At 41.7% G+C, this 12,753-nt stretch overlaps 1 protein-coding gene across 3 annotated transcripts; it reads left to right on the top strand.

Annotated features, from left to right (window-relative positions):
• The first annotated feature begins 1,675 nt into the window (after positions 1-1,675).
• On the top strand, positions 1,676-11,935 carry LOC118998254 (zinc finger protein 239-like). Of its 3 annotated transcripts, none has more exons than XM_037062303.1 (4): positions 1,676-1,885; positions 3,128-3,251; positions 7,322-8,023; positions 8,108-11,935. In XM_037062303.1, exons 3-4 carry the CDS (start codon positions 7,732-7,734, stop codon positions 8,968-8,970), a joined length of 1,155 nt encoding a protein of 384 aa, XP_036918198.1. In that variant the 5' UTR covers positions 1,676-1,885; positions 3,128-3,251; positions 7,322-7,731; the 3' UTR covers positions 8,971-11,935. The 3 variants fall into 3 exon arrangements, with proteins under 3 accessions (XP_036918198.1, XP_036918197.1, XP_036918199.1); XM_037062302.1 differs by having other exon boundaries at positions 1,676-2,007; XM_037062304.1 differs by lacking the exon at positions 3,128-3,251 and having other exon boundaries at positions 1,676-2,007.
• Positions 11,936-12,753: the final 818 nt, after the last annotated feature.

The raw sequence follows: 12,753 nt of genomic DNA, 5'->3' as shown, positions 1-12,753 counted from the left end.
TGATCGTCTTATAAATGATCATGACAGCATGCACAGACACAGCATAAAGAAATGACAACCAAAGTGCAGCTGGGCCAAGAACCAGCTGTGCCTTCCCTGGCATTATAGGTTCTTCAATGAATCCAGTTAGCCAAGAGCAGTAAGGAAGGCATGCTCTTTGGTTAAACATAGTCAGTCTCCCAGGTCCCGACCCCAGTTATCTCGATTATACCCACAGTGTTTTAATTTACAGAAGTGACTGTATGGGGACATGATGAGTTTAAAGTATGTGTAAGAAGTTTTCATTACTTACAATTTCCAAGAGCAGGGACATGCTGTGCCCCACACAACCACATGGGAAAGCAATGGTGTTGGTCAGAAGACAGAAAGGAATGAGGAGAACGTGGGCACAAGTATTTCCTGTAGTTTTCCTGAGAAAGGCAAGGCAGGGTAGCTTACACTATGTAGGACTGGTGACTTGAATAATTCAATAATTCTGGCAAGCTTTGGGGAATACAACTGGTCCCTAATATTTTGGTACCTAGCCTTGGGTTGATTTAGGGGACATGCTGGCTTGTTGTGTGAGAGTCAGATAAAGAAGTGTATTTGGTTATAGCTATGCAGTGGTGGTTTACATAAGATAGAAACACAGGTTGTTGGACAGGTTTTTTATTATCTTTTGGAATTAGGTAGTTCTGGGAGAGGTAGTCTGTTCCAGTCTGTGGACTTCCAAGATGTCAACATTATGAAATACAGAAAATAATGTCAGTAATATATATATAAATGTACTTCTCACACGTGATAAATTCAGTGAATATTTTTATTCCTTATTTTTCCTTTTTTAAGAAGGCTTCATGAATTTGCATGCCATTCTTACACAGTTCAGCCCATAAGAACCCTTGTGCATCTTTTCATAGGAAAACACTTGTCATTTCATCATAATCAGCTCCAGGTAACAGATTAATTATGATATCATCTGTGTCATGAGTTATTAGTACTCAAGTTTCCATTGGTTAGGTGTTCAGCTCTTTAGTCAAGCCTAAGAGCCTGACCAAACCAATCCCACCAAATTTTATCCTCATGTGTTTATCTATTAGAACTATGGCCTAATTTATTATTCATTAGGGTTCAATTAGGAAAAAGAAATTGTGTAGCAATTTGTGTAGAAAAGGTTTATTTAAAATATAAACTAAAATATTTCAATATTGGGAAATTGCTAATTTCAATATTGGAAATTGCTATATATATATATAAACTTTAAAATGATATGTTTTTAACGATTTTATTTATTTTGAGAGAGAGGGGAAGGAAGAAGAGGGAGAGAAACATCAATGTGTGGTTTCCTCACTCGCGCCCCCTATTGGGGTGCTCCAACTGGGAACTGAACCATCCACCCCTTGGTTTGTAGGCTGGCACTAAATCTACTGAGCCATGCCAACCAGGGCTTATTTGATTTATAAATGGTTTTATTTTATCTCTAATTAGTCATTTTTAAGTGAAACTTTAAAAAATTCGTTTCTGCTAGTAACAGTTGTGCCCAACTATAACATCTTTATTGGCCACAGACCTTGACTGGACAAGTAGGACTAATTGCTGTAGCTAGGAAACTACATTACCCAGAGGCCGCTGCGCCGAAGACGGGGCGTCGAGCCTCAGTTTAGGTTGTAATTTCCCGGTTTTTTTTTTTTCAAGTGGCGGACATTTTTACTTCTCCGGTCTGTAAGGTCTCTTAAACGAGAGAGACGCTTCACAGCTGGTGCCCTCCGGAGGCGCTGTCTTCTCAGCTTAGAGGCGCGACCCTGACTTTGACGACCCGCAACTGGCCGGATCCAGGCCTCGGAGCCTCCGAGCCTCCCCTCCGCCCGCAGAGTCCGCTGGCGGCGGGCACGCTGAGCGCCCGGCTGAGGTGAACCTGCGTCCGCCACCACCCTCCCCATTCAGCCCGCGGAGCCCTGCAGCCCGGGTGCGGGGCGCCTGTCAGGTCCTGCAACCCAGGCCCCGACGTCCTGGACAGAGAGGCGCGCGACGGTGGGTGACACACGGTGTGACTGGGCCGGAGAAGGTGACGGGCTTCGGGGCCGACTGCAGTTTTGTTACTGAACCTCTAACACACCGGGGGATGCTCCTACCCTGGACAGTCCTAAACTTGCCTAGGTCATACAACCGTCAGGTCCTTGACTGGCCCAGGAAAGGTTTGAAGGACAAATCGGTGTGAGACTAAAGCAGGTTTTATCAAGGTAGGAAAAAAGGCCAGTGTGGACACCACTGGTGAGGCGTGTGCCTAACGTGTGCCTCCGAGTGGACGCGGGCCAACTCGAGATAAAAGAGATCGAGTACTCGGTTCTTGGGATTTTATGCGTTTCCAAGGGTGGAGGCTTTTTCTCCAAGTTTTGTGGCGCCAATTTCTGATCTGCTTTCTGGTTGGGAGGGGGCCTTGTAGTTTTGATGTCCGTGATCGCCGCAAGGGCTTCCTTTCTTTAACTGTTTCCCTTTGTTCCTACCCAGAAGTAGGGGTTCTGGTGAGAGGATGTAGGCTCCTACATCCTACTGTAGGGATTTTTTCCAAACTTCCTTCTGGTCTGTGTCGGTTGTACTAGATCATTCTGAAATACCTGAGACACTCTGGAAGCCATATGCTAAGTTCATGGGTGATTTCTGAGAGATACCTGTGGTGTGGAGCAGGAGAGGTGGTAGAGCTGAGGGAGTGAACCTGGGTGTGAAGCTGTGAATGAGGAAAAGATCACACAGAATGTGCACAGCTAAAGGCAGTGTGAGCTGATGGTCCTGGGTACCAGGTGTGGGGACTTAAGGATGAAGCATAGCCCATGTTTGGCTGTGTCTTGGGGGCATGATCAGGGAGACTCAGTGGAATTGCTGGGCAGGAGGGATGGAGCCCTGTAGCCCTGTAGCCCTGGACCTAAGCATAGACGCCAATTATCAGCTGCACATCCTATGTTTGGTGTTGTTGCTGAGGATGATTAGAGTGATTGAGACTGTGATAGCAGGCAGCACTGGGGCCAAGGGCTAGTGTCTTCTCTGAACTTCTCTGAGGTCCTGGAGAGGGGTTTGTGCATGGGTAAGCTTTGTATAGTACAGGATTTGGGGGTCTCAAACAGACTTCTTAATTCATTTGTATTAATTCTGACAGGCTGTTGTGACCTTTGAGGATGTTGTTGTGTCCAGGATGGAATGACACCTCCTCCTTGTTCAGGCTCAGAGATGCCTGTATCTCAGTGTGATGCTGCAGAACTTTGGTCTTATATATTCCCTGGGTAAGACACTCTCCTTGTGCACTCTTCTTTGGGCATGCCTACACACCCTTCTTCAGACCTATAGTTTGCTTCTTCTTTCCTAAGCTCTAAGGGTTCTGACTAGACTAGAGAGCAATGCCCGCCAGAGAGCAATGGGGAGCAGCAGCTGGTCTTGGGCTCAACCATGATCCAGTTTCCGGGGTGGGGGGGTCTTCCCTTTTGCCTCATTTCTCCAAACTTTAATAAACTAATTCTCACTTTAAAAAATGCCACCCTGGCTGGGGTGGCTCAATGGACCAAGCGCCTGCCTGCAAACCAAAGGGTTGCTGGTTCGATTCCCAGTCAGGGCACATGCCTGGGTTGCAGGCCAAGTCCCTGATAGGGGGTGTGTGACAGGCAACCACACATTGATGTTTCTGTTCTTCTTTCCTTTCCTCCCTTCCCATCTCTGAAAATAAATAAATAAAACCTTTTTAAAAAATGCCCTCACACTCACCAGTGACCTGTACTAACTAGGCTTTCCAAATCCCCTGAGCCCTTCATTCCTCAGGTGTCGTTATGTTCTCACCTGTGAACTCTATACACTATTTGCTTTTCCAATTTCTGGGTGGATCCTGGACTTCGCATGGCTAGTTTCATTGCCTGCACCTTCTCTCCCTGCAGCCCCAGTGACTGCTGTACTGAACCCTCATAGAATGGGATTAGAGGTCAGTAGACTTGCTGGAAACCTAGTGGATTACATTGATTAGTGAGGAAAGACATATTTCATATTCCTTATGACTGAAGAATTCTGAAAGGCCTTAAAAATACCCACCCCAACATTCCTCTGCAGCCAGTTACCCCAAGAAATCATACAGACCTAACCAGTGTTAATCAGTGGTTTGAACTCTGGCCTATGAACCGTTCTTGTTATTTCTGAGGAAGAGGTTTTCTGGTTTAAGTATTGGTGGTATGCAGATGTTGTCTTTTGGTGTTTTGAATATATCATTTGATACTGTCCTACTTGCAAGGTTTCTTCAGAGAAATCTACTGTTAGGCTTATGGGAGCCTTGTCCTGTATATGAGGAGTTTCTATTCTCTTTGGTCTTTTAAAATTTTCTTTGCCTTTTATTTTTGACACTTTCTTATATTGTGTCTTGCAGAAGTCCTATTTCCATTGTGTCTGGACAGGGAATTCTGATGATCATGAACATGGTTATTCATATTTCTTTTTCATTTTTGGAAATCTTTAGCTCATTTATTAAAAGTAAAATTTTTACCCCTTTGCTTCAGCTCCCTTTTCTGTATCTTTTTTTCACCATCTCTGGGACTCCCATAATGCAAATATAGGTTATCTCTGTGGTGTTCCAGAATTCATCTAGGCTGTCTTTCCTCATTTTTTTCTTTTACGTAGAAGCTTTCATATAACCTGCCTCTGAGATAAGGTCTCCATTTTACTCCTTGATCTTCTCTGCTTTTGAAACTCTTATTTGCAGCTTTCATTTTATTTATTGTATTCTCTACTCCATAATTTCCATTTCATTCTGTATTGATTTCTACCTCTCTGAAGCCCATGTGTTGTTCATATATTTGTTTGTTTGTTTTGTTGAGTTCCATGTGTGTTCACCTTTACTGAGGTTTTAAAAATTATTATATTTTTATTGGGCAGTTTGTATGCCTCCATTTATTAGAAATTTCAGTTGAACATTGTGATGTTCCTCTTGTGATTTTTTTGATATTTCTGTTTGTCTTACTGTTAATATCTGAGCATTTGGTGAAACAGTGACATTTTTGGACTTTATGGAACCAATTTTGTTTAGACAAGTACTTCTTTTTAAAAGACTTTATTTATTATTTAGAGAGAGGGGACAGGAGGGAGAAAGTGGGGGAGACAAACATTGATGTGCGAGAGAAACATCAGTTGCTTGCTTGTTGCGCTCTCCCAACTAGAAACCTGGACCACAACCCAGGCATGTGCCCTGATTGGGAATCTACTGGCAAACAATTGTGTTTAGAGAAATAGTTTTATCTCTTTGTGGATACAATAGTACTTGATAGGTAGTGTGTTGTTTTTGGTGCTGAACTCAAGTTTCACTTCTCATTCTTATTGCTACCCCATGAGCTGAAGCATGAAGAGTAGAGAAGGTTGTAGGCATCCTCAGTGGCCAGGGCAGTGGTTTTCCAATATTTGATGATCTCTTTTGGAGTCTTTGGTGGCAAACATTGCTGGGGAAATACTGATGTTATTTTTTCATAAGTCATGTTGTGGTCAAGGGCATTCCTCTTGATATCTGTGCTGACAAATTCCACAGGTTCTTTGAGGTGAAGTCTGTGGGGAGTTTGTAGATACAGAGAATCCTGAAGTTCTTAGTGACAACAGTTTCCATGGTCATTCACAAAGAGTCCATTAGAATCCACTGTAGCACAAGCACAGTGGCTTGAAGAAGAAGCTGTCATCCTTGCCTCATCATCTTTGCTAGGCCAGTCTCTCTTGTAGTTGTTTCTGTGCAATTCTTTCTTTTATGCTCCACTTTATGACACTTTGGAAAAACTGGTCTGTAACCCTTTACCCCTTTCCTCACATTCTGCTTTTTATCATAGATAATTGTCTAATTATTTTTGAGGATAGTTGAATATTTGTATTTTATACTCTGCCATCTTGCTGACGTTTCATACAGAGATCTTTTCCCTTTGGTCTCTTTGTGCTGACTTGTTCTGTAACAGTGCTGGTTTTTCACCTCTTCTGTTTTCTCTTAGGAGTTTCTCTTAGGAGTTGCATCATCAGTATTCCATGTGATTGCTCAACTGGGAGTGAATTGGAACGGTCCTTTGTGTATTAAAAGAGGGGCATGAGTTTAGCCATGACAGGATGGGCTCACAAGGGTTCTGGTATTGGTGAATGGCATTTGGGGAGGGTTTGATGCCAGGGCTTTGTTAAAACATAGTGAGGAACCTGTTCTGTTTAATTGTATTTTGTTACCATTACCAGTGACGACACCTTAATCTACTTATCTTTTCTGAATGTTGGCACTTTGCCAATTTGTTAGTTCTCCTAGTTATTTCTACTCTGACTTCCAGCCAAAGTTCATATCTGTCTGTCTAATCTCCACAACGGATCCCCAACAAAGCTGCACAGCAGGAGGAGAGCAGCAGGAGAGTAAATAAGTCTTTGTTTGTTATTATAGCCACTTCCTATTGCTCGAATTTCCTCCTATCTGATCAGAGGCAGTATTAGATTCTCACAGGAGCGTGAAACCCACTGTGAACTGTGTATGTGAGGGATCTGGTGGTGTGCTCCTTATGAGAATCTGATGCAGGATGATCTGAAGTGTGGCTGAGGCAGTTATGCTAGTACTGAGGAGCAGCTGCAAATACAGATTATCATTAGCAGAGAGTCTGCATTATAGTGATTTGTATTATTTTATTATATATTACAATGTAATAATAGAAATAAAGTGCACAAAAAATGTAATGTACTTTAATCATCCTGAAATTGCTCCCCCCTGCCACTCCTCTTGGTCCATGGAAAAATTGTCTTCCATAAAACCACTCCCAGGTACCCAAAAGTTGGGGACCACTGTTCTACACCACAGCCATTTCTCTAGAGTCCTTTTGGTGTGCTTTCCAACTTCAGTTAATGCCTGTTGAATCTTCAAGTGTGCATATATTTCTATACAAACGGTGTACAGCATCTCCTCTGCTACAGTTGATTTTCATGTTTTGAGCACATTCACATTTCAGTACACGGCCTTATGTCACCAGCAGGAAGGGTTTTGCAGGCAGCCATCAGCAGTGGGACAGCTTGAAAGCCCAGCCTCTCTTTTGTGTGTCCTGTCCTATCTTAGTGTCCTTTGTTTAATGAGGTTTCCATTATGTATTGGCCTTACTGGCCTAGTAATGCATAACTACAGGTTTTTTAGAGTCTGTCTCACTTGTGTTAAAACCATCATGTGGAATCAAGACTAGACGTGACCGATGCAAATTTGTGGTGAGACTGCCTCTCCCAGCCCTGGCTGGTGTAGCTCAGTGGATTGAACATGGACCTGTGAACCAAAGAGAATACCTCTCCCTATTGGTCAGTATATACTTCAACGGTGTTTCTTTTTGTTTAGATTGCTGCTGTGGAGCAGAGGCTGTGGAGGCACCCATTGAACCAGAGTGTTACTATAAGAGTCTCGCAGGTGAAGAATCTCAAGGCAGCTTTGTCTTACCAGAAGAGCCACTCCTGTGAGAGTTGTGGACCTGTCTTGAGAGACATTTTACTCTTGGTTGACCAGCAGGGAACACAATACAGAAATTGCCACAGTGTGGGGCATGTACAAAATAATTTTATTTCAGTGCATAGTGTCACCAACACCAGAAAGAGCACAGAACAAAAAATTGTTTCACAAGCAGTGTGGATAGAGTCCCACTTGGAGAGAGCTGTAATTTCCATGTGTCGTGGAAGCCTTGTACTTGTAGTCAAATTGGAAAATACTTCGTTGTCTGCTCAGAGCTTCTTGAGCAAGTGGCTACTCAGACCATGCACAGGGCAAATGAAATCTCTGAGTCTGGAATGACTTTTCAAAGTACAGAATGTTATTACAACCCAGGAGAATGTAAGAAAGCCATTGGCTGTGATGACACACTTGTTGACGATCATGGTTTCCTTACTGGAAGTCAGAGTTATGTGTGTTGTGAATGTGGCAAATCTTTTACCAGTCACTCTACCCTTCATGATCATCAGAGAGTTCACACTGGAGAAAGGCCTTATGAGTGTAGTGAGTGTGGGAAATCATTTAAAAGGAAATATCACTTTCATTGTCATCAGAGAGTTCACACTGGAGAAAGGCCATATAAGTGCTCAGAATGTGGGAAATCTTTTACCTGTAGCTCTCACCTTCATTGTCATGTGAGAGTTCACACTGGAGAAAGTCCTTATGAGTGCTCAGAATGTGGGAAATGTTTTAACAGTAAGTCTGACCTCCGCAAACATAACAGAGTTCATACTGGAGAAAGGCCTTATGATTGTGGTGAATGTGGGAAAGCTTTTACCAATAGCTCTGCCCTCCGTGATCATCAGAGAGTTCACACTGGAGAAAGGCCTTATGACTGCAGTGAATGTGGGAAATGCTTTACCAATAGGTCTGCCCTTCATTGTCATCAGAGAGTTCACAATGGAGACAGGCCTTATGAGTGCCGTGAGTGTGGGAAATCTTATACCAGTAGTTCTGCTCTCCGTTATCATCAGACAGTTCACACTGGAGAAAGGCCTTATGAGTGCAGTGAATGTGGAAAATCTTTTACCAGTAGGTCAGACCTCCGTAAACATCACAGAGTTCACACCAATGCAAAGCCATATGAATGTGGTGAATGTGGGAAATCTTTTACCAGTAGCTCTGACCTTCGTAAGCATCACAGAGTCCACACTAAAGCAAGGCCTTATGAGTGTGGTGAATGTGGGAAATCTTTTACCAGTAGCTCCGATCTATGTAAACATCACAGAGTTCACACTGGAGAAAGGCCTTATGAGTGTGGTGAATGTGGAAAATCTTTTACCAGTAGTTCTGCCCTCTGTAAACATCACAGAGTCCACACAGGAGAAAGGCCTTATGAGTGCAGTGAATGTGGGAAATCTTTTAAGAGGAAATATGACTTTCATTGTCATCAGAGACTTCACACTGGGGAAAGACCTTATGAGTGCAGTGAGTGTGGGAAATGCTTTATAAAACGCTCCAGCCTTATTCAACACCACCGAATTCATTCTGGACAAAAGTTATGAGTGTGGCAAATGTTGTAAGTCTGAGTCAAAGCGCTAACCTCATTCAACACCTCAGAGTTCACATAGGAGAATGATTGTAGTGAATGTGGGGAATCTTACCAATAGAAGTAACCTCAGTTACCGTCATCAAATATTTCACACTGGAGAACCACCATATGATTGCATTGCATGTGGAAATGTTATATAGGCTTTGTTACCATCAACGATTTCACTCTGGACAAAGGCCTTAAAAGTACAATGAATGTGAGAAATCCTTTTTCATTAGCAGTAATGTTTACAATCATCAGAGAGCTCCTACAGGAGAGGGGTTGTATGAGTGCGGTGTTGTGGGAAGACTTTTTTCAGAAACTTTGACCTTCATTGTCATTAGATGGTTTACACTGGAGAAAGAACTTTTTAAAAAAAATCTTCACCTGTGCTTATGTTTATTGATTTCTAGAGAGAGAGGGTGAGAGGAAAAATGTAGGAAGAAACATCAGTTGGTTGTGTGTTGTATATGCCTTGATCAGGAATCATACCCGCAACCTATGTGTGTGCCATGCCTGGAATCTGATTCGCAACTTTTTGGTGCACTGGACGATGCTCCGACTTACTGAACCACCCGGCCATGGCTGGAGGAGGTACTTTGGAGTGTAGTGATGTGCCAAATTTTAATCAGAAACTGACCTTCATTCTCTTCAGAGTTCACATTGGAGAAAGGCCTTATGAGTACAGTGAATATGGGAAACATTTTGCCCAAAATTCTAACCCATCTTTGTACATAAAGAGTTCACACTGGCGGAATTTCTTAGATATATATGAAATGTACATTTCCCTTATTTAGTGTTAACAACACTGGAGCAAACTCTGATTAGGGAAAACCATGATTGCTACAGAAGTACAGGCCTAATAGTAATTGGAGGAAACTGCAGCCAACTAGTGGAGTGTGCTTTTTCTGAATGTACATCCAGAAATGATACTGTGAAAAAGACCGCAGGATCATTATGCACGCAAATCTGATGATCTCCAGGCATGTTTATCTTCTGTAGCCAAAGTAATTGTCAGTTAAAATTATAAGGAACTTTTGTGGATTTCTATGCCCTTTCAGATATTCACCTAAAGACCATTGATACCGAGGTAGGGACACAAAGATAAAGAAAAGGGGTATGTATAAGAAAAATTAAAAATAATTTTATAAAGCACTACCTCTAGAATAGGTATGTGACTTCACTGACTCAGCCTGCATTCTTGTTGATTTAAATCAAAGTTATTTATTATTTGATGTATTTGATGTTATTGAGAAAAATGGACTTCTAGAGGGCATGATGTCATGGATTGAATATAAAATTGCCAACCTGTTTTCCAAAGAATGTTGGACATAAAGATTCTTCAAATTTTGAACAATTCCTTAAAAGTTTTTCTTAGTAAATCATGTATTTCAAATATAGTATTTGAGAAGTCTTGACCTAGGCATGAAACTGAAACCATCATCATGGCCATAATACTGACTATATCTGTCACTGTTTGTTTACCTCATGTCCTTTTCTAATCTCTCTTCCTGCCCTTCAAGTCTCTCTAACCATCGATTTACATTCCATTTTAATAGACAGCTTTGCATTTAATAGAATCTATATGATTGGAATCAAAATAGTTTTTCTGCTTTTATTTATGTTATGTAAATACTTGGAGGTTCAGTAATGATATATTTGTAGCTGATCTTTTCTGTTGGTTTAGAATTATTGTCTTTGAATATGTCGCCACTTGTTTATTCATTTGTTCATGGGAATTGAGCTATTTGTACACTCAATAAAGCCAGTAGAAACATTTGTATGTAATTATCTATGTGGATATATGTTTTATTTATCTTTGCCAATGACTCATAATGCAACCTCATAGTTGGAGTGTAGGTGAATATTTAACTGAAAGAAATTAACAAGTTGTGTGCCCTGGCTTGTGTAGCTTAGTTGGCTGGAGCGGTGTCTCCAAACCGAAGGGGTGTGAATTCCATTTTTAGCATATAGCTAGGCTGCAAGTTTGATCCCTGATTCAGGTGTATACTGGAGGCAACCAATCAATGTCTCTCATATTGTTGTTTCACTCTCCTCTTTAAAAGCAATCCAAAAAATGTCCATGGTTGAGGATTTAACAAAAAGAAATTGGCAAGTTGTGATCTAAAGTGATTGTACTTTTTTTGCATTTTTTAAGTAGTGTGTGAGGTATTCATTTCCTCCACGTTCTAGAGAGAGAATATTTGCTTTGGTTGGTTATTTATCTGCCTGTTAAAATCCTTACCTGTAGAGATGTCTGTTGATTTTAGAAACAGGAAAGAAGAGAGAGAGAGAGACATAGATGTGAAAGAAACATCAGTTGGTTGTTTCCCCCATATACCGTAGGGAGGGATCTAACCCAGGAACTGAACCCACAACCTATTGGAGTATGGGACGATGCCCTAATCAACTGAGCCATCCTACCAGATCTGGTCAGTCATTACCTATTTAAACTTTCTATAACTGTTTTGCTACCACACTCCTTTTTTTTTCTTAAAGATTTTATTTATTTTTAGAGAGGGGGACGGGAGGGAGAAAGAGGTGGGAAAACATCAATTTGCAGTTGCCTCTCGAGTGTCCCCCACTGGCCACCATTCAGGCAACCCAAGCATGTGCCCTGACTGGATATCAAACTGGTGACCCTTTGGTTCACAGGCCGACACTCAATCCACTGAGCTACACTAGCCAGGGCCTTATTTTTTTTTAAATTTTTTAAATTGATTTTTAGAAACAGGGTTAGAGATAAACATCAAATTGTTCTACTCATGAATTCATTGGTTGATTCTCATACGTGCCCTGACCAGGGAACAAACCCACAACCTTGGTGTATTTGGATGATAAAACCAACTGAGTCTTTCCTTAGATGTGTATTTGATGTTTCTGCATGTTTGGTAAAATGAGGATGTGTTTGACTAAATCTGCTATGAATTTTGGCAATACTTTTTTTTTTAAGAAAAGGGCAGTGAAACAAAACTGCATGTTGAAATTCATTCAGTGTGTGCCTTTGCTTTGTGGAATAAATCTTTTTCATATTCGAAAGACGTATTCTAATATTTTTTACATTTTTAACAGTATGTAAAATGCAGTGCACACTTTCAGTTTTCATTTTCACTGTTAACATTCTCCATCATTTCCAGGGGTCTGGTCATTTAATAATACAATAAACCCTTTCTGTTCAGTTTTCTCCCATTTTCCTGGTCTGCTATCATGGGGATTCTTGGATTGGAACAGAACTCTCAGGGAAACCAGATGGCATCAGAATGGGCAGGGTGATTTGTTAGTCCCAGAGCCCATTGCTGAGGGAAGTAGGAGGGCAGTGATCAGACTCCCCATGCCCAGCATCTGGCACCCTGAATTTGAATCCCAGGTTCCCAAATATCATTGAAACTTGTTGGGAAATGAACACTTTTTCTGGTCTGGGCTTTACCGCGGACGTGTGTGTGTGTGTGTGTGTGTGTGTGTGTGTGTAAAATGAGTGTAAGGTATGTCTCCATCACTTAGCTGTTGCAGGAGCTAAAGTGACCATTTGCTTTGCAGCAGGTGTGCCTATAGCTTGCCTATAGAGACATTTTTGGGGCATGTGCTCTTAATTTTCTCTAATGCCCCAAACCTTTTTGGTTTTTGGTTCCTTTCACAAAGAAATGGGTTTAAGAACTCACTGACCCACCAGTTTCTTAAAGGGGCTTAAGAACATGCTGTCTTAAGGGAGGCAGGTGCTGTAGGCACTGAGGTCTCAGTGTAGTGTTCCCACCCAGGA

This window comes from Sturnira hondurensis, unplaced genomic scaffold (assembly GCF_014824575.4).
Source record: "Sturnira hondurensis isolate 20B ecotype Veracruz unplaced genomic scaffold, ASM1482457v3 Scaffold0013943, whole genome shotgun sequence".
Taxonomy (NCBI): Eukaryota; Metazoa; Chordata; class Mammalia; order Chiroptera; family Phyllostomidae; genus Sturnira; species Sturnira hondurensis.
The sequence above is the reverse complement of the archived record's forward strand: the minus strand, read 5'-3'. Positions and strand labels throughout refer to the sequence as shown.

Coding starts and splice junctions, on each gene's coding strand:
- LOC118998254 (XM_037062303.1), top strand. CDS start 7,732: ATGCACAGGGCAAATGAAATCTCTGAGTCTGGAATGACTTTTCAAAGT. Junction 8,024..8,107: donor CTTTCATTGTCATCAGAGAG/TTCACACTGGAG, acceptor GTCATGTGAGAG/TTCACACTGGAGAAAGTCCT.